Here is an 18,122-nt window from a genome sequence, read left to right as displayed (position 1 = left end):
GCAGCGCCGGCAGAAACAAAACGAGATGAGCGTCTTTCGAAGATTGAGGAAGAGGGCGTTACACGCAGCTATGGCGTCATTTCTCTCACTACCTTCACTGTTTCATGCGTCGCCTCCAAAAAGCGCCCTCGCCCTCCCGAGACGCTGAATCCAAACCACCGCCTGCCTTCCCGTCTCCACCTGTGGAGCGTAGCTTAGTCGGCAAAACGACGGGCTCTTTCTCCGCTTCTCTATTCGGGCGCAGGTGCGATCTCTCGTGGGACCAGTAGTTTATTCGTTTAGGCTAGTTCTAGCCAGTAGCCAGTAGAAGCCTGCGATGTTTGTTTCGCATAGCCAGTAGTAACCTGGGAGATTTCTGCTGACGTGGACACGAAACTATGCTTCGCTGGTTAGAGGCATACTGCATCGCAAAAGATTACAGTCTGTGGCACCCGTTACACAGCATGCTCACTTCAACAAATCTATTTTGCAAACTAGAACCCAATGTACAGTAATCAATGATGCAAATTCAGACACCAAAATATTGAATGCGGTGTTCCTTAAAGGAGTGATGAAGACAAAATATAAGTTTGTTTTATTTGAAAAATTTCGTGTTTTATAGTGCCCCCAGTGCTTGTCCGGATACAAACGATGCTTTATTCACTGAGAAATCAACCAATTTAAGTTAAAATTTTGATTTTCCCGCTAAATCGTGTGTTTTCATTGTCTGCAATGACATCACAGGAACCGACCGCTCTGCAGTGTAGGGTCCCTTGATTCACGCGTCCGCCGTACAGGGTGGAAACACGTATACGCTGGCGCCGCCATTTTGGGTCACTCGCGCGCCGCTGAAGCAAGTCATTGTATCAAAACCACGGTAAAATTATCGCCGCAACGCGGTTTACTGGCGAAGTTTGAACCATCTTATATGTTTCGCGTTGCTGAACCTCGTGGAAAACGAAAAGAACAATGCGTTGAGCACGTTGGCCCAATTGCCGCTGCACAGCACCGTTCAAAGGGTGTCTCCACCCTGTACGGCGGCGCTGGTATTAAGGCACTCGCGCGTTTGTTTACGTTACTGAACCTAGATGGTGCCACCATACCACGGCAAGTCGTTTTCTATTTTTCAAGGACGTAGAATGGGGCAATTTAGTATGATTCCCCCTTTGGTTTGTTTTTGACCGTATTTAAACCTGGCTTTTGTTTGATCTGGGAGAAAATAATCGTTTCGTGAAACACAGTGCTCTCTCGACAAATATGGTAACGTAAGACACCGTTGCTTGCATCAATCGGCCAGTGTCGCCTGAGACAACCCCGATGCCCCGCAGTGCTCTGCAGCTAAACCAAGCATAGTTCGCGCAGTACCAAGAGCACTACGCATCAGTACTTCTATGCTTATATGTGCTTTCGTACCTTCCACTGTTTGTCCCATTGCTTTAAAAAGAATGTGCCCTAAATTAGCACAAATAGCTCGTTCTACAAGCTTATCAGCTCAGCCTAATTTGCTTTTGCTTTTGCCGGCCTCCGCCAATCGCAGAGCAGGCTGGTATGGCATCATAGGTTCTGTTGCGGGAAATGAGTGAGTGGGTCGCATAGCCATTCCATTTTTTCCTAATTATATATATTTTTGAGCGAAGTTTACGTTAAAACGGGAAGCCAGTGTGATTCTAACGAGGCCATCTTTTCAATGAACCAAACTTGTGTTTTATCTTCATGGCTTTTTCAGGATCAATTTTAGGGCGTATAATATTTGAGTATATGTAAATTGTTTAGTAAATATATAGGTTTACTAGAGAATTGCTTTGTATGCTGTATGTATATTTGCATTTTTTTTAGGGTAAACACAATGACAATTTTTCGACCAAGCGAATATCTGGATGGAGGGCTTAAGTATATAGCTTACTGCTAATAAATTAAATCTGAGCACTACCAAAACTACGTACATGCTTTTTTTAATAGGAAAATATAATATTACTGCAAACAACTGCACGAGGTTCAATAACAAATGTATTAGTCAATCATAAACTGTTCGTTTTTTGGGTGTCTTGTTCAACGAGTCATGGGAACCACACGGCGGCTCGCTACGAAAGCCCCTTTACAGGGCAGTAGGGGCTTTAAATAGGTTATGGCTTTATGCTTCAACAACAACTAAACTGCAATTTTTTTCTGCACTCCTGCAGTCCAGGTTAAGCTACTGTAGTTTAGTATGGTCCACAACTACGCAAATAAATCTAAACCTTATCATGCTTTACAAAAAAAAAGGGTTCTGTAGGGCGTTACTAACGTTTTTATCGGCGAAAGTTGTATGCCGTACTTTAGGAAGTATAGAATTTTAGATGTATGCAAGTTACGACACTACATGTTGTTATTAGAAATTATTGCCAATACAAAACAAGCAACGACATATTTATAATAAAATATTACGAAAAGGCAAGTCCCTACCAACTAAGAAAGCAACTGATAGCAAAAACTAGCGTTAGGACAACTTACCGGGACCAGCTGTTGATTTCACAAATACCAGATAGTCAATCAGTACCCTACAATATGTGGTATACTTAAAATGACTATCTCGCTGCACGGGTTTAAGCTGAAACAAAAAAAAAATTTTTGTTCCTCGTGCGAAGCACGCGTTGTGTTTGTTAGCACTGGACGATTGTTTTGTTATTTTTGTTTTGAAAGGCAAAAATGTTTCATTACTTCAATTGGAACTACAAGAGAAAACTTTATTGGGTATTTACTTTCGTTTGGTTATTTTGCATGCAATCGTTTTTATATCTGAAAATATTTGTTATGTATCCAGTTGGCTGATGAAAATCATTAATGTGTAAGGTGTTTGAATTGTTTGCCAAACGTGCTTCTTACATCACAATAATTGTCCTGCTGTACCCATTGCTTAATTTGTATGTTCATTTTCTTGGTTTTCCTATGCCTTGTAAGGGTGGCATGGCCTTGTAGGGCATTCCCTTTCCTTTAGTCTTGTCATTCGGGACAGTATTTTTCAAGAATTGTCTCCAACAAATACAGACAAAAAAAACTTAGCTAATCTGGTGTATAAAATTTTTCTTATCGGTTTTATCATACTTACGATACTTACGTATAAAGCATCGCTGTATCAAAGACGTCAAAATAAATAACAACTTTAACCCTAAACAAAGCAGATAAATGAATAAACGATCAGTGAAATGAGTGCACGTCTGCACATGACTCGTCATCATGCAAAATAAGAGATACGGCGAAAGGGATATCGTGTTTGTACGTTTGTATGCGCATTCGTACTTGCCTGCTGGCGTATAACTTAGACCATAGCTTGATGGCTAAGCTACTCCGACTCTGAACACTAGGTTAAGGAATTGATACCCGAGCACTGCTAGGGTATCCAATGGAGACGATCAGCAAAAGCTCCTTTTTATCGTCCTCTCCTGCAGTACCGCGTGGAACAGTTATCCCGAACTAGCAATATCACGTAACGCACCCCTTCAAGAAAAATTCTGCCCACCTTCAAAAAATCATACATGTATGTATGCAGAAAAAAAGATATGAAGTCACGGGTCTCCCTCACGATGAATTAAGATGATGAGATAAAACTAAAATAAAAATAAAGGCAAGATAAGATAAAGAGAAAGGTAAAGATAAGGTCAGTGAAATAATTCGCTTGACAAAGCCAGAGCCCCGTTAAAGACAGCGACGGGCATCACAAAGTACATCAGAAAGCTCAACGCATATGAACATACTATGTCTACGCATGCTTAAACCATGCACCATGCACGCGATGAATTCGTTTGTTGAAGAGATTTAGCAGGCGCATCTTTTTTTTTTTTTTTTGGAATGGATCATTTTGTCGGGTGGTTCCGGGTTGTTTTAGCACGTGGAAGTTTTTTTTTCTCCCATTTTCTACAGATCACCATCCTATTCTTTGTGCTGGAGACTGGCCTGGACATGACCAAGAAAGAGGGCGCCATTCTTGCCATTGGTCTTTTTGGTACTGTTCTTTGGACCATAGCGGGATTTCGGACGGTGAGTATTTTTCGAGCGTCGTGTCGTAACCTGTTCAAGGAAGTGCACATAGAGAGCACTGCTGAACTACATATGTAGCGCGGTAATTTTGATCATCGGAGGAGCTACATTAGCATAGAGACGCGTTAAATTCATAACCTCACGTTCATAACCTACGATTCCATACCTTGTTATTATTAATAATATTATTGCCCGCTTGCCCCACTCAACTGTCTCTAGGTAAAGAGGTAACGATAAATTCTCAGAAGTGTTGGTTTCCGAAAGTCTCGTTTCGAAAGATGCAACACAAAATCGTCATTTTAGTGCGGCCCTGGCGGCATTACTTCTGCAGTACTGAAAGCGTTTGGGGATATACTTGTTCCAGTCTTGACATGTATATTTCAAACTTCTCTCAAGACTGGCAAGTTCCCCGCTCGTTCCCCGCAAGTTCCCTGTGTTCATAAACTTGATTGTCTTTCATTCCGGGACTTCAGCATAAGCCATCATTTCGTTTTCAGGTGCGCTTTCTACGTCGACCAGCCAATGGAACCGTTCTTCCGTGGCGTGCGCAGCAAGAAACTCCTAACGCGGCTGCGGAGGCAGAGGGCGGTTTTCACTGACGGAGCACAGTGTAGATTGTTTGACGAATGGTTACCCAGCGTTCCCTTCGCACAGGCGCCTGCTCACACCTGCGGGTGCATCGGCGGGACGGCTTTGTGGTCTGCTTTAACGATGGTTGTTTTTGGCTTTTTTTGTCATGGCTTCGCGTCCATTGCGCACTTCTTTCGCATGGCTTGATTAAGTTCTTCAACGGCACATTTTGGGTAACTCGAACCCGATGGAAGTATGTGCTCGTACGGCAAATATGCGCTAAGTATTAGTTTGCAGGTCATTAAAACAGACTACGTAAAGACGTCTGGCAGCCAGAGAAACGCTGTCTTTTGCTCACTGTTTGCCACGAATGGCACTCTGTTTTCTAGATTGGTTAAGACCAATTCGGTTGTGTTTTAACAGGAATTACGAAAGACGAAAGGTTAACTGGTTCGGCAAAATAGCGATTATAAAAGTTTCCTCAGCTTTCTCGCAGTTCTGAAACTTACTAAACTAACTAGTTTAAATCGGTATAAATGCGAATCCCTAAGCTCACGTGCCTAATTGTTTCGGTGTCTGCGCTTGTGTCACGCGGTAGTGTAAGCCCGAGGTAGCCCGTCAGAATGGCAAGGTTCCGCTATCTCAACCTTTGAAAGGCGCTCCTCTCCGTTTTCTTTCTGCCGACGCACGGCCGGGCTAAAGCGGTGGCGTCCACTGCTCTAGACCGGCCGTGGCGGACGCTGCTGCGTTCGGGGCAGCGCTCCCGGGAATTCCAGGCAACGGCTAGCAGAATCTTTGGTTTCACTCTCTGTAGAGTCACGTGTGTGAATTCAAGTGACGTCGCATGGGCAATTGTTGTGGGTGTCATTTAAAGCTTTGCTTTCCGAGCACCTTCACAGCATAGATTGGAGCCAATTTTTTCGCTACTTCAACGGTCGGGTGCTACAGATTCGCGTGAAAATTTTGAGCCGCCACTACTTTGAGGGCAGTCTTTAGTAGAGCCATTATGCATTGGCTCCACCTTTGCAACCGCCAGTTATTTTAACGGCAGTGGTTACCATAGCCTGGGCAAACGCATCCATAGGACGTCCGGCTGAAGTGAACCAGATGGCTGTGGTCTCGATGGTGGAGTTGCTTGTACGACAAGGGGCGGCTGTTTCCGACCATGGGCATATAGAACCGCTGTTTAACTAACATACATAATCAAAATAGGGAATTTTTGGCAGCCCCAGAGGCGAGATATTCTGGAAAGAAACAGCAGTTTTTTTTAAGCACCGAACAGCGTGAAGACCTAGAAAAGCGTGTCAGTATACTACGCTCCACCGCTTTTTTCATAGAAAATACTTTGACAAGATATCAATCAATCAATCAACCTTTATTTTCAGTGCCCAGGAACAACCCTAAGGTCTTGGTGCTGGCACACCATATACAACACATTATTAAAAGAAATGTCAGACAGCACGGCACAACACACAAAATCCCCGATATGACAGAAAAGCAAAAAAAAAAAAACAGCGTTGCAAGCTATGGCACTCGGCCAGCGAGACTTTCAAGGCACTTGAACAAAGGAAATATACAACAACATACACAGTGCACATGATAGAGACAGAGTGTGCATATAAAACGAGAGTTTTGAGTTTTGAAAAGTCACACTGCAATAAAGTATTACCCTAAAACGAGCGATGCATTTTAATAATAATAGTAATAATAGTAATAATAATAATCAATCAATCAACCTTTATTAGCTTTATCAACCTTTATAATAATAATAATAATAATAATAATAATAATAATAATAATAATAATAATAATCAATCAATCAATCAATCAATCAATCAACCTTTATTATAGTGCCCAGGAACAGCCGAAGCCTTGGTGCTGGCGCACTGAGAAAAAAAAAAGAAAAAAATGCCGCATTGAAATACATCAGCGGCTGACACATATAAAACCAGGAAAAAATGTGGGTGAATGAAATACCACAGAGAAAAAATTAAAAGTGGCATCCAAACTACATTATACGAAGTTATGGTACATTGCACAAACACAGCGTACAATGACCATAGCAATCGGCTGAAGCATCAATTACACAAAAACGTATGAAACAAAGTACAGGAAATGTTTGTAACTATTCACATAAACTGATAAGTTATAGAAACATTTGTTTCTATAACGTTTGGTTCACCCGGGCCACTTAAACGTATGTATAAGGAGTTGACTACACAAGTGTAGCATAGTACATACAACGATTACGCCCGCAGCACTAACATATATGAACATATGAACAACATATGAACACTAACATATATGAACATATATGAACAACATATATGAACAAATGAGAACAGACTCTGTGAAAACAACATACACATGCGGAAAATAACTGAAGAACACGAGAACTGTCGAAATGAAGTTAGTGCGCCACGGCTAACAGCCCGGACAAAAACCCCCCAAGGGGACGGCAAAAAATATCAAGTTCCCCTGAGTGAAGGTTATATAGGCGTTGCAGTCTATCAAGAGGAGAACATCTGCTAAGTTGAGCAGCTGTGTGGAAAGGATGGTTAAGCCTTGTTGCTTTTTTCGGAACACGAAACCCGATTGCTGCAAGCAGTTCCGGGCATGAAATTGTACCATGAAGCAGTTTATATAAGAAAACAAGATCTGAACGGGTTCGCCGGTAACTTAAAGAGACAGTTATCGGGAGAGGCTCAGAGGGAAAACGATGCATAAATATGGATAAAAATTTGGTTTGTACACGCTCTACACGTTGACAATTAGATGTGCAGGTTCCATTCCAAATGACAGAGGCATATTCAAGTTGAGGAATACAAAGTGCCATAAAAAGTTTTAGGAACGAATGAGGAGACCGGAAGTCTCTTGAAAACCTACACACAGCACCAAGCGAGCGGAGCGCCCGCCGAGTCAGTTGAGTGACATGAGGCGAGAAAGTTAAGGCGCTGTAGAAGAGCAGTCCGAGGTCTTTGATCTCGTCGACTCTAGACAGAAAACCGTCATCAATACTGTAGCGAAAGAAAATGGGGTTCGTTTTTCGGGTATAAGACATGACCTTTGTTTTCGCCGGGTTAAGATTTAGTCTGTTATCTGAGCACCAGTTAGCAAAGGAGAATATATCTTGCTGCAGGGCATCACAGTCTTCGATGGACTTTATACGTCTGAAAATTTTGATGTCGTCAGCATAGAGAAGAAAAGAAGACTTTCTAATTGCGACTGACACGTCATTCACAAAAATGGAGATCAAGAGAGGGCCCAACACGGAGCCCTGGGGCACACCGCTTGTTGATCTATACATAGAGGATGTCTGCCCATTAACACTAACGAAACTGAACCGATTGCTTAGATAGCTACCCAGCAACGCCACGAGTGGTGTATCAATGCCCGACAGCAAAAGCTTATCAAGTAACAACGCGTGGCAGACAACATCAAATGCTTTGCTCAGGTCACAGTAGACGACGTCCAACTGGCCTCGCTCAGAAAGTGCAGCGGAGGCCTGCTCCATGAAGCAGGCGAGATTAGTCGTTGTCGACCTTCCTGACATAAAACCATGCTGTTTACTTGTGAGAAACTGCTGTACAGAACTTGACAATACCTTGTGCATCGCTGTCTCAAAAAGCTTGGAGGCAGCACAAAGTAGAGAAACTGCCCTATAGTTTTTTGCATCAGATTTGGTGCCCGATTTGAAGATGGGGCGCACTCGAGAAATTTTCCACTTACGAGGAAATGTGTTTGTGTTTAGACAGTGATTGAATACCGCAGTTAAAACAGGAACAAAAATGCTACTGAATGTTTTTAAAATAGCGGGAGGTATTCCGTCAGGGCCACACGAAAGCGACGGTTTCATGCGCCTTAGACTCTGGAGCACCAACTGCTCGTCCAATTGTACTAAGCTAGGACCCTGTACATTATTTAACATTAGGTTTATTTCGCTGTCATCGCGCTGGCCATATGTAGTACTAAATTGCTGAGCAAAATGGTTTGCAACATCAAGAACTTCTTCCCCAGAGGAATCAACGAGACGGATTTGCTCATGACAGTTATTTTTATGGGATCGAATATATTTCCAGAATGTTGCAGGCTGGGAATTAACGCTGCTCTCTACAGAATCGAGATAAGAGCGCTGGTCCCGCTCATAAAGACTTTTACACGTTTTACGGTAGGAGCGGAAGTCCTCTTTCCATTCATCAAGCCCGGTTTTCTTATATTTTCTGTGGCTGCAGTCTTTTGACTTAAGGGCGGTACGAAGTTCATTAGAGAACCAAAAGGGGTGTTTGGAACGGCATGGTTTACACTTGGGTATAAACTGATTCATGCCACTTTTGACTATTTCAGTGAACAGCTCGACCTGCGCATCGCAATCTGGGAGTTCTTGAATTAGCAACCAATCGACCGAAGAAAAAAAGTTACACAAACCAATGTAATCACCACGGGCATAACAGTAGGGAGCGAATTCATTATTCTTCAGTGTAGCACTGCAGCGCTGAATCAAGACGTGAGCAGACACTAGAAAAGGAGGATGATGCTTGTCGGGCTTGACAAAAGAGATGTCAGACAACGATACACGCGCGCTTTGAATGTCTGAAAAGCAAAGATCCAAGATATGTTGAGAGCTGTTTTCGATATTATTAAGTTGCACCAAGGATGTGAAATCCACGAAGTCTAAAATCATGCTGGATTTTTGCTGTACGTAATAATTGTAGTGTTGATGGGTAAGATGTTCCCATTGTACGCCCGGTGTATTGAAGTCGCCCAGAATGATATGCTGGTGATTCGGGTGTGATGAGCAGACTTCTTCTACAGATGTAAGGAGCTTTTTAAACGACAATATAGGAACATCAGGTGGAATGTAAAACGCCCCTAATAAAAGCTTCTCACCGCCAGTCAGACGAATGTCCAGCCATACAGACTCGGTGTCGCCTTCCAGTTCATGACGCCGCATTGATAGAAACGCGCTATCGACCGCAACTAACACCCCCCCCCCTCCCTTTTGTTTCACCCCAGAAAAGTCCATATCTTTACGGAAAACTTGGTAATTTTTTGGAAAATAATCGTGAGAGCTAATGTCATCAGAAAGCCAGGTTTCAGTAATAACAATAATCGGAAAATTTGAAGAAATCGCCTTTGAAAAGAATTCAGTCGGTTTAGTGCGAAGGCCGCGCGCATTCTGATAATAGATTTCCACCCTTTCGCATCTTTTAGTCGTCATTTCGAACATCGGTGGGACAGAACATGTCGGCATGCAGCTTGCCACGGAAGGGTTTGTAAAGACAGCCCTTGGGCCACAAGAAAGGATCACGGAGACGCTGGAAGGTGACCTCGTCGACAGTCACACAGAAAGAGGAGTACGAGGTATACTTAGTTTTAAGCCGCTGGCAAGCCAGGGGTACGACATCCACTGTTGACAGGTGCTCCGTCAGTTGCTCTGAGGTGGTGCAAGGGGACAGTTTTGATACAAAGATGCGCCGAGGGCGTTTCGAGCGCTCGACCACAGAGATGCGACACGAATCAGACGCACCCACACACGCCGCACGTCCGCTCCCTTTGTTGGTCAGGGCGGAGGCGTCGCAAAGTTCCTCGGGAGACACAGCAGAGGTTGCCGGTGCTGAGGTCAGCTGCTCCGGCGTTGAAGGTGTTCCATCTGATTTCACCACAGCAGCGGCGAACGATGCATGCAGCCCAAGATGCGGGGTAGGTGTCGGCGGCGCCCCGTCAAGCTCAGGTGTCGGAGGGGAGGCAGGCGGCAGGTGGCCGGCGGGGGGAAGGCGGAGGGGACGACGATCGGGAGGGAAGGGCTCGGCTCGTGGTAGCCGGTCCCCTCGAAGTCTGCGAACTTCCGCCCGCAGCGAAGCAATTACGCCTGCCTGCTGGGCGAAAGCACGTGCGTTCTCCCTACACAGGCGGTCGTTGGCCTCTCTCAACTTGGCTACCTCGTCGGTCAAGAAAGATAGTCCCTCGAGGGCGTTGAAAAGCATTTCTCGGAGTTCGGCTGCGTCTCCGACAAGGTCGCCCGGTCGGGGAGCGCCGTCCTGGGAAATGCGCTGGCTCTCCGGCACGGACTCGTCGCTAGGACTAACCACAGCCTCCGTCGCCGAGGACGCGCAGAAGTTGCAGAGAAAGGGCCGCTCACCCGTCTTCAAAGCTTGCAGCTCCGTGTCGGGCAGCTGAATACATTTCGAGTGCGCACGTTTTTTGCACGACGTGCAGCGAAAAAACTCCTGTCTGCCGTAAAAAACGGCGGAGCACAGCACACAGACATCTGCACTGGGCGCCATCTTGTGCAGTACTATAATAATAATAATAGTAATAATAATAATAATAATAATAATAATAATAATAATAATAATAATAATAATAATAATCTATTTCCGTGCCCAAAAACAGCCATGGGGGGGGGGGGGGGGGCTTTGTGCTGCCGCACGGAAACAAAAACTCACGAAACACGATGTACATATCTCGCAAAGAAACATTCCCGGGCCATTCCCACTAACGTGAAAGCTGGAGACGGCCGAAACATGCAGTGTAAAAGTGTATTCTTGGCGCCTTAGCGTTTTTTTCCAACGGATATTAAACGGTTGGGGATAAAGGTGTGCAGCTTGGCTGTTAAACTCTCTTGTGTTTGGAGCACGAAGATCTTTAACCAGAGGCGTAAACCAGTATCCCGGTGTTTTTTATTACGTGTTGCGAAGCACTCCAGCGGCAGGGGTAAATGAGTGTCCCGGTGTTTTTTTGGTACGCGTTATGTTCTAGCGCGAGGCGTAAGCGAGTTTCCCGGTGTTTTAGTACCGTGAGTACATGAGGAGAACGACTATTACGACGACAATGACGACGAAAGGAGACGCCAACAGCCCCAGTGCCTAAGTGCTAAGGCCCTAACAATATGACGCTAACAGTAGTCGTTACAGAGGAAGAAAACTACAGATTTTGACATAGACATACAGAAACACACGCAACCAACCACTCATACACACAGGAAGTGCCTAACAGTGAGGAATATCTTACTGAAGTAAGACGAGCCAATAAAAAAAGTTGGCTTCCAAGGTGGCTGGAAATCAAAGCTTTAAATTACGCCCACAACAATTGCCCACGCGACGTCCCTTGAATCGACAAAAGTGGCTCTACAAAGAGTGAAACCAGATATTTTGCCAGCCGTTCCCTGGAATTCGGGGGGGGGGGGGGGGGGGGGTGGCGTCCCGAACGCCGCAGCGTCGGCCACGGCAGGGCTAGAGCAGCGGACGCCTTTGCTGTAGCCCCGCTGTGCGTCGGCGGAAAGAAAACGGAGAGGACTTTCTTTCGAACGGTGAATCAGCGGAACCTAACCATCCTGATGTGCTAGGTCGGGGCTACACCACTGCGCAACAGAAGCGCAGACACCGAAACGTTACGGCATATGAGCTTGGTGATTCCAAGTTATACCAATTTAAACTAGTTAGTTTAGTAAGTTGGAGAGTTGAGAGAAAGCTGAGGGAAGTTCTATAATCGCTATTTATCAGGACCAGTTGCTGCTTTAGCCTTTTGTAATACCCCTTAAAACACAACCGAGTCGGTATTCATCAATTCAGAAAACAGAGTCCATTCGTGGCCCGCAGTGCGCTAAAGGTAGTGCTTCTCTAGCGGCCGGATGTCTGTATGTGTCTGTTTTCCCGCCCTGGAAATCAATCCTTAGCGTAGCTTTCCCGTACGACCACTTAATTCCGTCGGGTCCGAATTACCCAGGATGTGCTGTGAACAAGTTAAGCAAGCAGGGCGAAAGAAGCGTGCAATGAACGCGAAGCTGCGCCAGAAGAGGCCCAACACAACCGTCGCTAAATAAGACAAGGCCGTCCCGCCGACGCGGCCGCCGGTATGAGCAGGCGCATGCGCACCGGGGACGCTGGGTAACCATTCGCTGAGCCATCTACACTATGCTCCGTGAGTGAAAATTGCGCTCTCCTTCCCCAGTTGCGTTGGGAGTTTCTTATCGAGCATGCCAAGAAGGAATCGTTGGCTTGTAGAGGTAGAAAGCTGTGCTTTAATAGACGGTGTGGACGATGCATTGTAAAAGTCGTCAATACGGTTTCCCCTCTTATTTTCGATCTTGAAAAGTCAACTGCCGGCTAATGATTACATGTTCCCTTGGGGTAAGGTATGAGCCGTCCTTTTGCCTTTATGAATTCTTGCTCTGTTCATTGCAGATACGGACAAAAAACGCCTGCTGGCTATTTGTGTTTCTCTTGCTGTGGCTTTACAGCTTTGCCTACATCGTGTACAAACTCCACAGGCTGCCCTACGTGAGTCACCTTCGGCAGCGTCATATAGGGTTTGGGGCACGAGCGTTGTTATTTTAGCCGTGGACAATACAGGGTGGGAGCGGAGGGCTGAGGGTGGGGGGGTGTCTGATTTTGGAACTTATTGTCGGTTCCAGCCTGGCACTTCTGCGTGGGCAGTCTTCGGGTTACGCCGTTTTCAAACGGCTAAGAGGTTACCTTGCTTGAAAAAAAATTGCTACAATCAACATAAATTACAGAGAAGAGATCAAACAATATGAAAATGCGCTTGATCGCTTAGACTCACGCAAGCAAAAACGCCCGTGTGTACGAGATTTCAGCGCACGATGAAGATCCCCAGGTGGTCAAAATTAATCCGGAGCCCTCCACTACGGCGCGCCTCATCGCCTGCGTTGCGTCGGCGCGTTAAACCCCACAATCAAGATCAAGATCATCACATAGACTCACGCCATTTGACTCAGGGGCATAGCGTGATTGTCCATCCACGAGGCCTATTGTACCGCCTCCTGCGAGAGATACGAAATCCTCCAATATGTTTCTCATAATTCTAAGCTCCCTCGTGGAATCAGATGATCCCTCGTTTTCCGGGTGAATGGGGAGACGCCAAGGTTATCTCTTGGATAGTGTGCATCCAATGCCATAAGTGGGAAGTGACGCGTTCGCTTAGTCGTGGCACGCGGACACAGTTCACTGAGCGAACTATCCGTTTATTGTTGCCCTCGCCGTGACACGAGCTAAAGGAACACGCGGAGGCATGCTGCTAGTTACTTTCGCGTTGCGCATCGGTAGCCGCTGATTGGTACCGCGAGAACTGAGCGCGGCCACCTTTATTGCTGACGGTGTTTTTAAAGCAAACATTTACTAATCTCGTTGAGCGCTTTCACCGTTACGGTAAATTTGGCCCTTCATCTGACCGCAGCTGCGCCGTATCGTCGACGTGACTCGCCGAGCCGAGCTCCGCAGACGGTCGCCCTCGCTGTTGCGTTCGCTGCTGCCGGATTGGCTCTGCGCAGCTGGTTAGCGCTTGACTACGTGATTCTCCGAGTGCATGCGAGCTTGGAAATGAATGAGAGTGAGACCGTGTGGTCTTGTGTGAACGTTGCGCGGTAGCTGGAGGCTTTGAGCCATCGTCGGTAAAGCGGGATTCACACGACGGAGAAACCCTCTCTTTTTGGCCCGCGGGACCCGCTCACGTGACCGGTTTTAGGCTCCGCCCCTCGGTGGGGATAGCCCGCCGTGGCTCCGCGAAAGAAAATGCCTCCGCATGTTTTCGCTCGACGGCGATGGCCCTCGGCGGGGAATGGAACCTGTTCCTCGGCGCTGTCTGCTAGTCACTCCGCGTAGCTCCGCTCGTGTGGATGCGCCGCCAGGCCGGATAATCCGGTCACGTGCTGTTGACGTCACATATCCGTCCGCCTCCGTGAGAGGGTTTCTCCGTCGTGTGAATCCCGCTTAAGCGACGCCTAACCGCTCCGCGGATATCGCCTGGCGAAGCGTTCCGCTCGGAAAGCGCTAGAAGGGGGACCACAACCGTAGAAAAAGGGAGGCTTTGGACGGATAGTAGAATAATCACAGCTAAATCAAAGGTTAACCAAGTGAAACCGATACTTCAGCAGGTTCAGCCAAGCTCGCTTTTCATATCCAGAGTTACGTGAGCTACGTAAGCCGCAGCCATTTTTTTTATTGCGTCGGGGCATGTGATTCTCACACCCTCCAGATTGGGAAAAAAGAACCCCTCAAAGGGTACGAAATAAATTACTGTAGTTAATTTGTCCTTTTTGCTGTCTCCGTGTTTTATGCCCTCTGTTCCGTTCAGCTTTCCCGGATTTCGCTGGTATGAAGGTGGTCACCCTTATCGAGGGCATGTTTTTGGAACTATAGCTTTGCTTCCATGCCAAGGGGTAGTCAAATTCACCATAAAATTAGGATATCGAAGGATAGAACACGTTGCAGAATTTGTGCCGCTTACTCCAAATGAATAAGTCCGGTTATCTGCATTCCGTCGCGCATTGCTGCTGTAGCTAGGTCGCACTTTCGATGCCATGCCGCGAAAAGTTTATTCCTGGTCGATGCGCATGGGCTACATATTTTATGTCAGATCAAAAATCTCAGACTCGATTTGATTGCAGGGTATAACGCGCCGACGCAACACAGGCGATGAGGCGCGCCGTAGCGGGGGGCTCCGGATTAATTACGACCCGCTGGGTATCTTTAACGTGCGCCCAAATCTCGTACACACGGGCGTTTTCGCTTTTCGCCTCCATCAGAAAAGCGGACGCCGCGGCCGGTAATCGAACCCGCGACCTCGTGCTCAGCAGCGCAACACCTTAGCCACTAAACCATCACGGCGGTTTAAAAATCTCAGACAGTCCGACATAATTCGTATCCCCCTATCCCTTTGTCTGGGGAGCCTCGTAACGCTGGCTTGAATCGGGGCTCTTCCCGTTGACTGTCAAAGCGCTACGTCCGGTGAATAGGGTATAAAAATTTCAACAACATATAGTGGTATTGCCTGCTAAACATGATGTCATTTCGCGTGGGAATACGGGGCTACCTGGCGGTGAGTACACTGATATGCGAAATGTGAGGGGGTCCAGGTTTCAAGAAACGTTACATTTTATTGCACATATAATATAGGCGCTAATATTCTTTTGCAGCTGTTCCCGACAGAAAGGTGGACGCCCTTGTACAAAGCGACGTTGGCGTGTCTGATAATCAACATCTTCTCTAAGCTGGGGCTGACAATCTCCCTATCGTTGGTAGTGTGCTGCTTCAGTAAAGTCGTCGACGATACACGTATGTCTTCCTTATTCCGTTTGCTTCGTGTTGCTATTCCCGGCACCCAGAACATGCCTAGACACGCTTCACCAAACGATGCGAAATTTATTAGTCTACCGGTTACACCGTACTTGCAGCCGTGGACAATTATGTAGCTACCGTTGTAACACCTTTTGCCACAGTTGCGGGGAAAATAGGGAAAACAAGACTTACCAAACGTCTCAAATATGACTGCGCTCATCGAGGCAATACTTAGCACACGTTTTTGCGCCTGGCGTCTACGGCAATGGTTGCGAAGAATTATTCAGCTTTTATCGATATTGCTTACCCATAGAACTAAACCGGGCAAAGTACACCTACCTTGCACTATAAATTTAAATGTGTTTGGGTATAAAATATCTATCTCTTAGACCTTACTTATAAACCAATGTGTCTTCATCAAGGACTCTAGACTTACAATACGGTTGAAGGCAGCGTTAGCATGATGCTTCCACGTGGCGAAGGACGACGCAGGGTTCTTGATAGAATAAAGTTTACTGGAGCGAACTTACTTTCTGCTACAAAGAAGATACAACCGGCGAAGCAGCAGCCAGCAAAGTGACGACGCGCATAACAAAGCGTCGGCGAATTTAATGTCGCGATGTTTGCTTTCGGCGCCTGTATTTGTTGTGGTCTCGGCGGTACTGTAAACACCGAGTTAGATCGAGAACATCTATTATTCAATAAGAGCAGTATAGGCAACGCCGCCTGTATAAACAGTGCCTAACGCGTGAGCGAAAAATGGCCAAACAGCCACTCTCCTGTTGCTCTCTCCTACCCTTCCCCGCTCGGTAGCCTTCCAGCGTGCTTTCGTGTCCGCCAGCCAGCGCCGCTTCTTGGAAACTATGCAAAATAGTGGAAAGTTTGTTTAGCGTTCCCGAGGCGGCGCTCCTACGCCTTCTTGTTTTTCACCATGCCTGTCTGTCTTGGTCTGTCACTGATAAAAGTTCCTTTGTCACGAAGCAAAATCCCTTGCGCTGCCGCAGGCTGATGCCGGCTTTGCGCGCTTATCTACTCGGATCACAGGCCCTGAAATTTTCGGAGTGGGGCATCCCCCCTCTATCCCCTCCGCATTTAGGTATTGTTTTGACCCCGCTGTTCGCACTCCGCATCGGTACGCACTTCTGAAATTGAGGACTATACTGTAGAAGCGCCCGGACAGCGTGGCGGGATCGCAGCTGCTTATCCTTTTGTTTCCTATAATTTTCTGAAGTTTACAAGCACGTGAGATTATTGGAAAGTAATCGTAGAAGTAAGTGCCTGAACAAAAAACGTGCACGCAATTTTTTCTTCTCTAAATACTCCAGAAAGAAAAATATCAGTAAAATAATGGCTGCCCCATCCGAAAATATCGTTTTTCTGTTAGCTATATGTCTACCCGACAATCAGTATGTTCTTAGACTATTTCAGTCCGCCTCCGTCTTTATCTTTGGAAAAATGCAGCAAGTATGAAGCGAGCGACACGTTGAACGAGATCCCCAGTGCGCCACAGAACTAGCGCCCCGTCACGGCTAAGATGTAAGCGAAACGGCCCTTGAAGCCCAACAGGCAAGCTGACAGACACACGTCGTAGAAGTGGGTGCAGCGTTCGCGACTCGCGAGCAGTGACGTAAGGCGAAATGTCCGCCGGCACGCGCCACATAGCGGATCAGTGCCTGAACTAAGCGTCCCTACCCTTCCCATTGAAAAGCGCGCGACGCGTCAGGCAATGTTAATACAGGCGGCGTTGGTATAGGATTGTCAACACCAAGCGACACCTTTTCCATTCACCGGCAATCTACTTTTGCCGACGCACCGGCAAAACGAGACTGCCGGTGCGTCATAGAAAAGAGGAAAGAAGCGCTTGATTCGCTTAAAACAGGAGATAACCGGGTGTGGCCCGACGCTGGTAACCAAAAATAAGTAAGCAATTGAAAAGGCGAAATTCGGCACTACTTCGCGTTTGACGACAAAAAAGCCGTAAGTGTAGAGCTTATGTACAGCGAGCGTCGAATACGTTACCGTATTAAAAAAAACTACAATATCCATGAGCAAATGCTACATGCAAAGAACGAAATACAATTAAGCCAGCTGCGCCGACATACCTGGCAATTGGCAAAGACGCACCCAATGCATAATCAAGCTAAGAAGCGCTTCTAAGGACGTTTTGACGTTTATGATAGCTCTAGAACCACACCCGAGGTGTTATTCAACCTTTATGTGCCTTTTTAGATTATAGAGAGTTTTAGCTCACCGTTTTCGACGGTCCGCTCCGGTGTTGGCGGCCCACTCAGCGGAACCGGAGCCAATGCCGTTCGCGGCCAAGCGCGCCACGCATGCGCAGTGGCGTTCCCGCTTGCTATCAGAGCGAAGCGGACCGTGAAAAACGGTGACCCAAAATTCGCTAATGAAGCTTCCCTGGATATGTCATGGTGACGCGATGTCGGCCTTACACTGTAATGGTGTTAAGCCTGTAATGTTTTTGCC

General features: G+C 46.5%; 1 protein-coding gene across 2 annotated transcripts in view; it reads left to right on the top strand.

Annotated features, from left to right (window-relative positions):
• The window catches only part of LOC144178934 (uncharacterized), a 48,921-nt gene that overhangs the window by 29,222 nt on the left and 1,577 nt on the right, over positions 1-18,122 (top strand). For both annotated transcript variants that reach the window (XM_077707090.1, XM_077707089.1), the window contains 3 exons: positions 3,877-3,993; positions 12,747-12,842; positions 15,497-15,635. In XM_077707090.1, the coding sequence (XP_077563216.1) occupies positions 3,877-3,993; positions 12,747-12,842; positions 15,497-15,635 (352 nt within the window). The remainder of the gene's footprint in view (positions 1-3,876; positions 3,994-12,746; positions 12,843-15,496; positions 15,636-18,122) is intronic.

Source organism: Haemaphysalis longicornis, unplaced genomic scaffold, assembly GCF_048455015.1.
Source record: "Haemaphysalis longicornis isolate Haplotype H1 unplaced genomic scaffold, Haemaphysalis longicornis Haplotype H1 scaffold_4, whole genome shotgun sequence".
In the NCBI taxonomy this organism is placed as follows: Eukaryota; Metazoa; Arthropoda; class Arachnida; order Ixodida; family Ixodidae; genus Haemaphysalis; species Haemaphysalis longicornis.
The sequence above is the reverse complement of the archived record's forward strand: the minus strand, read 5'-3'. Positions and strand labels throughout refer to the sequence as shown.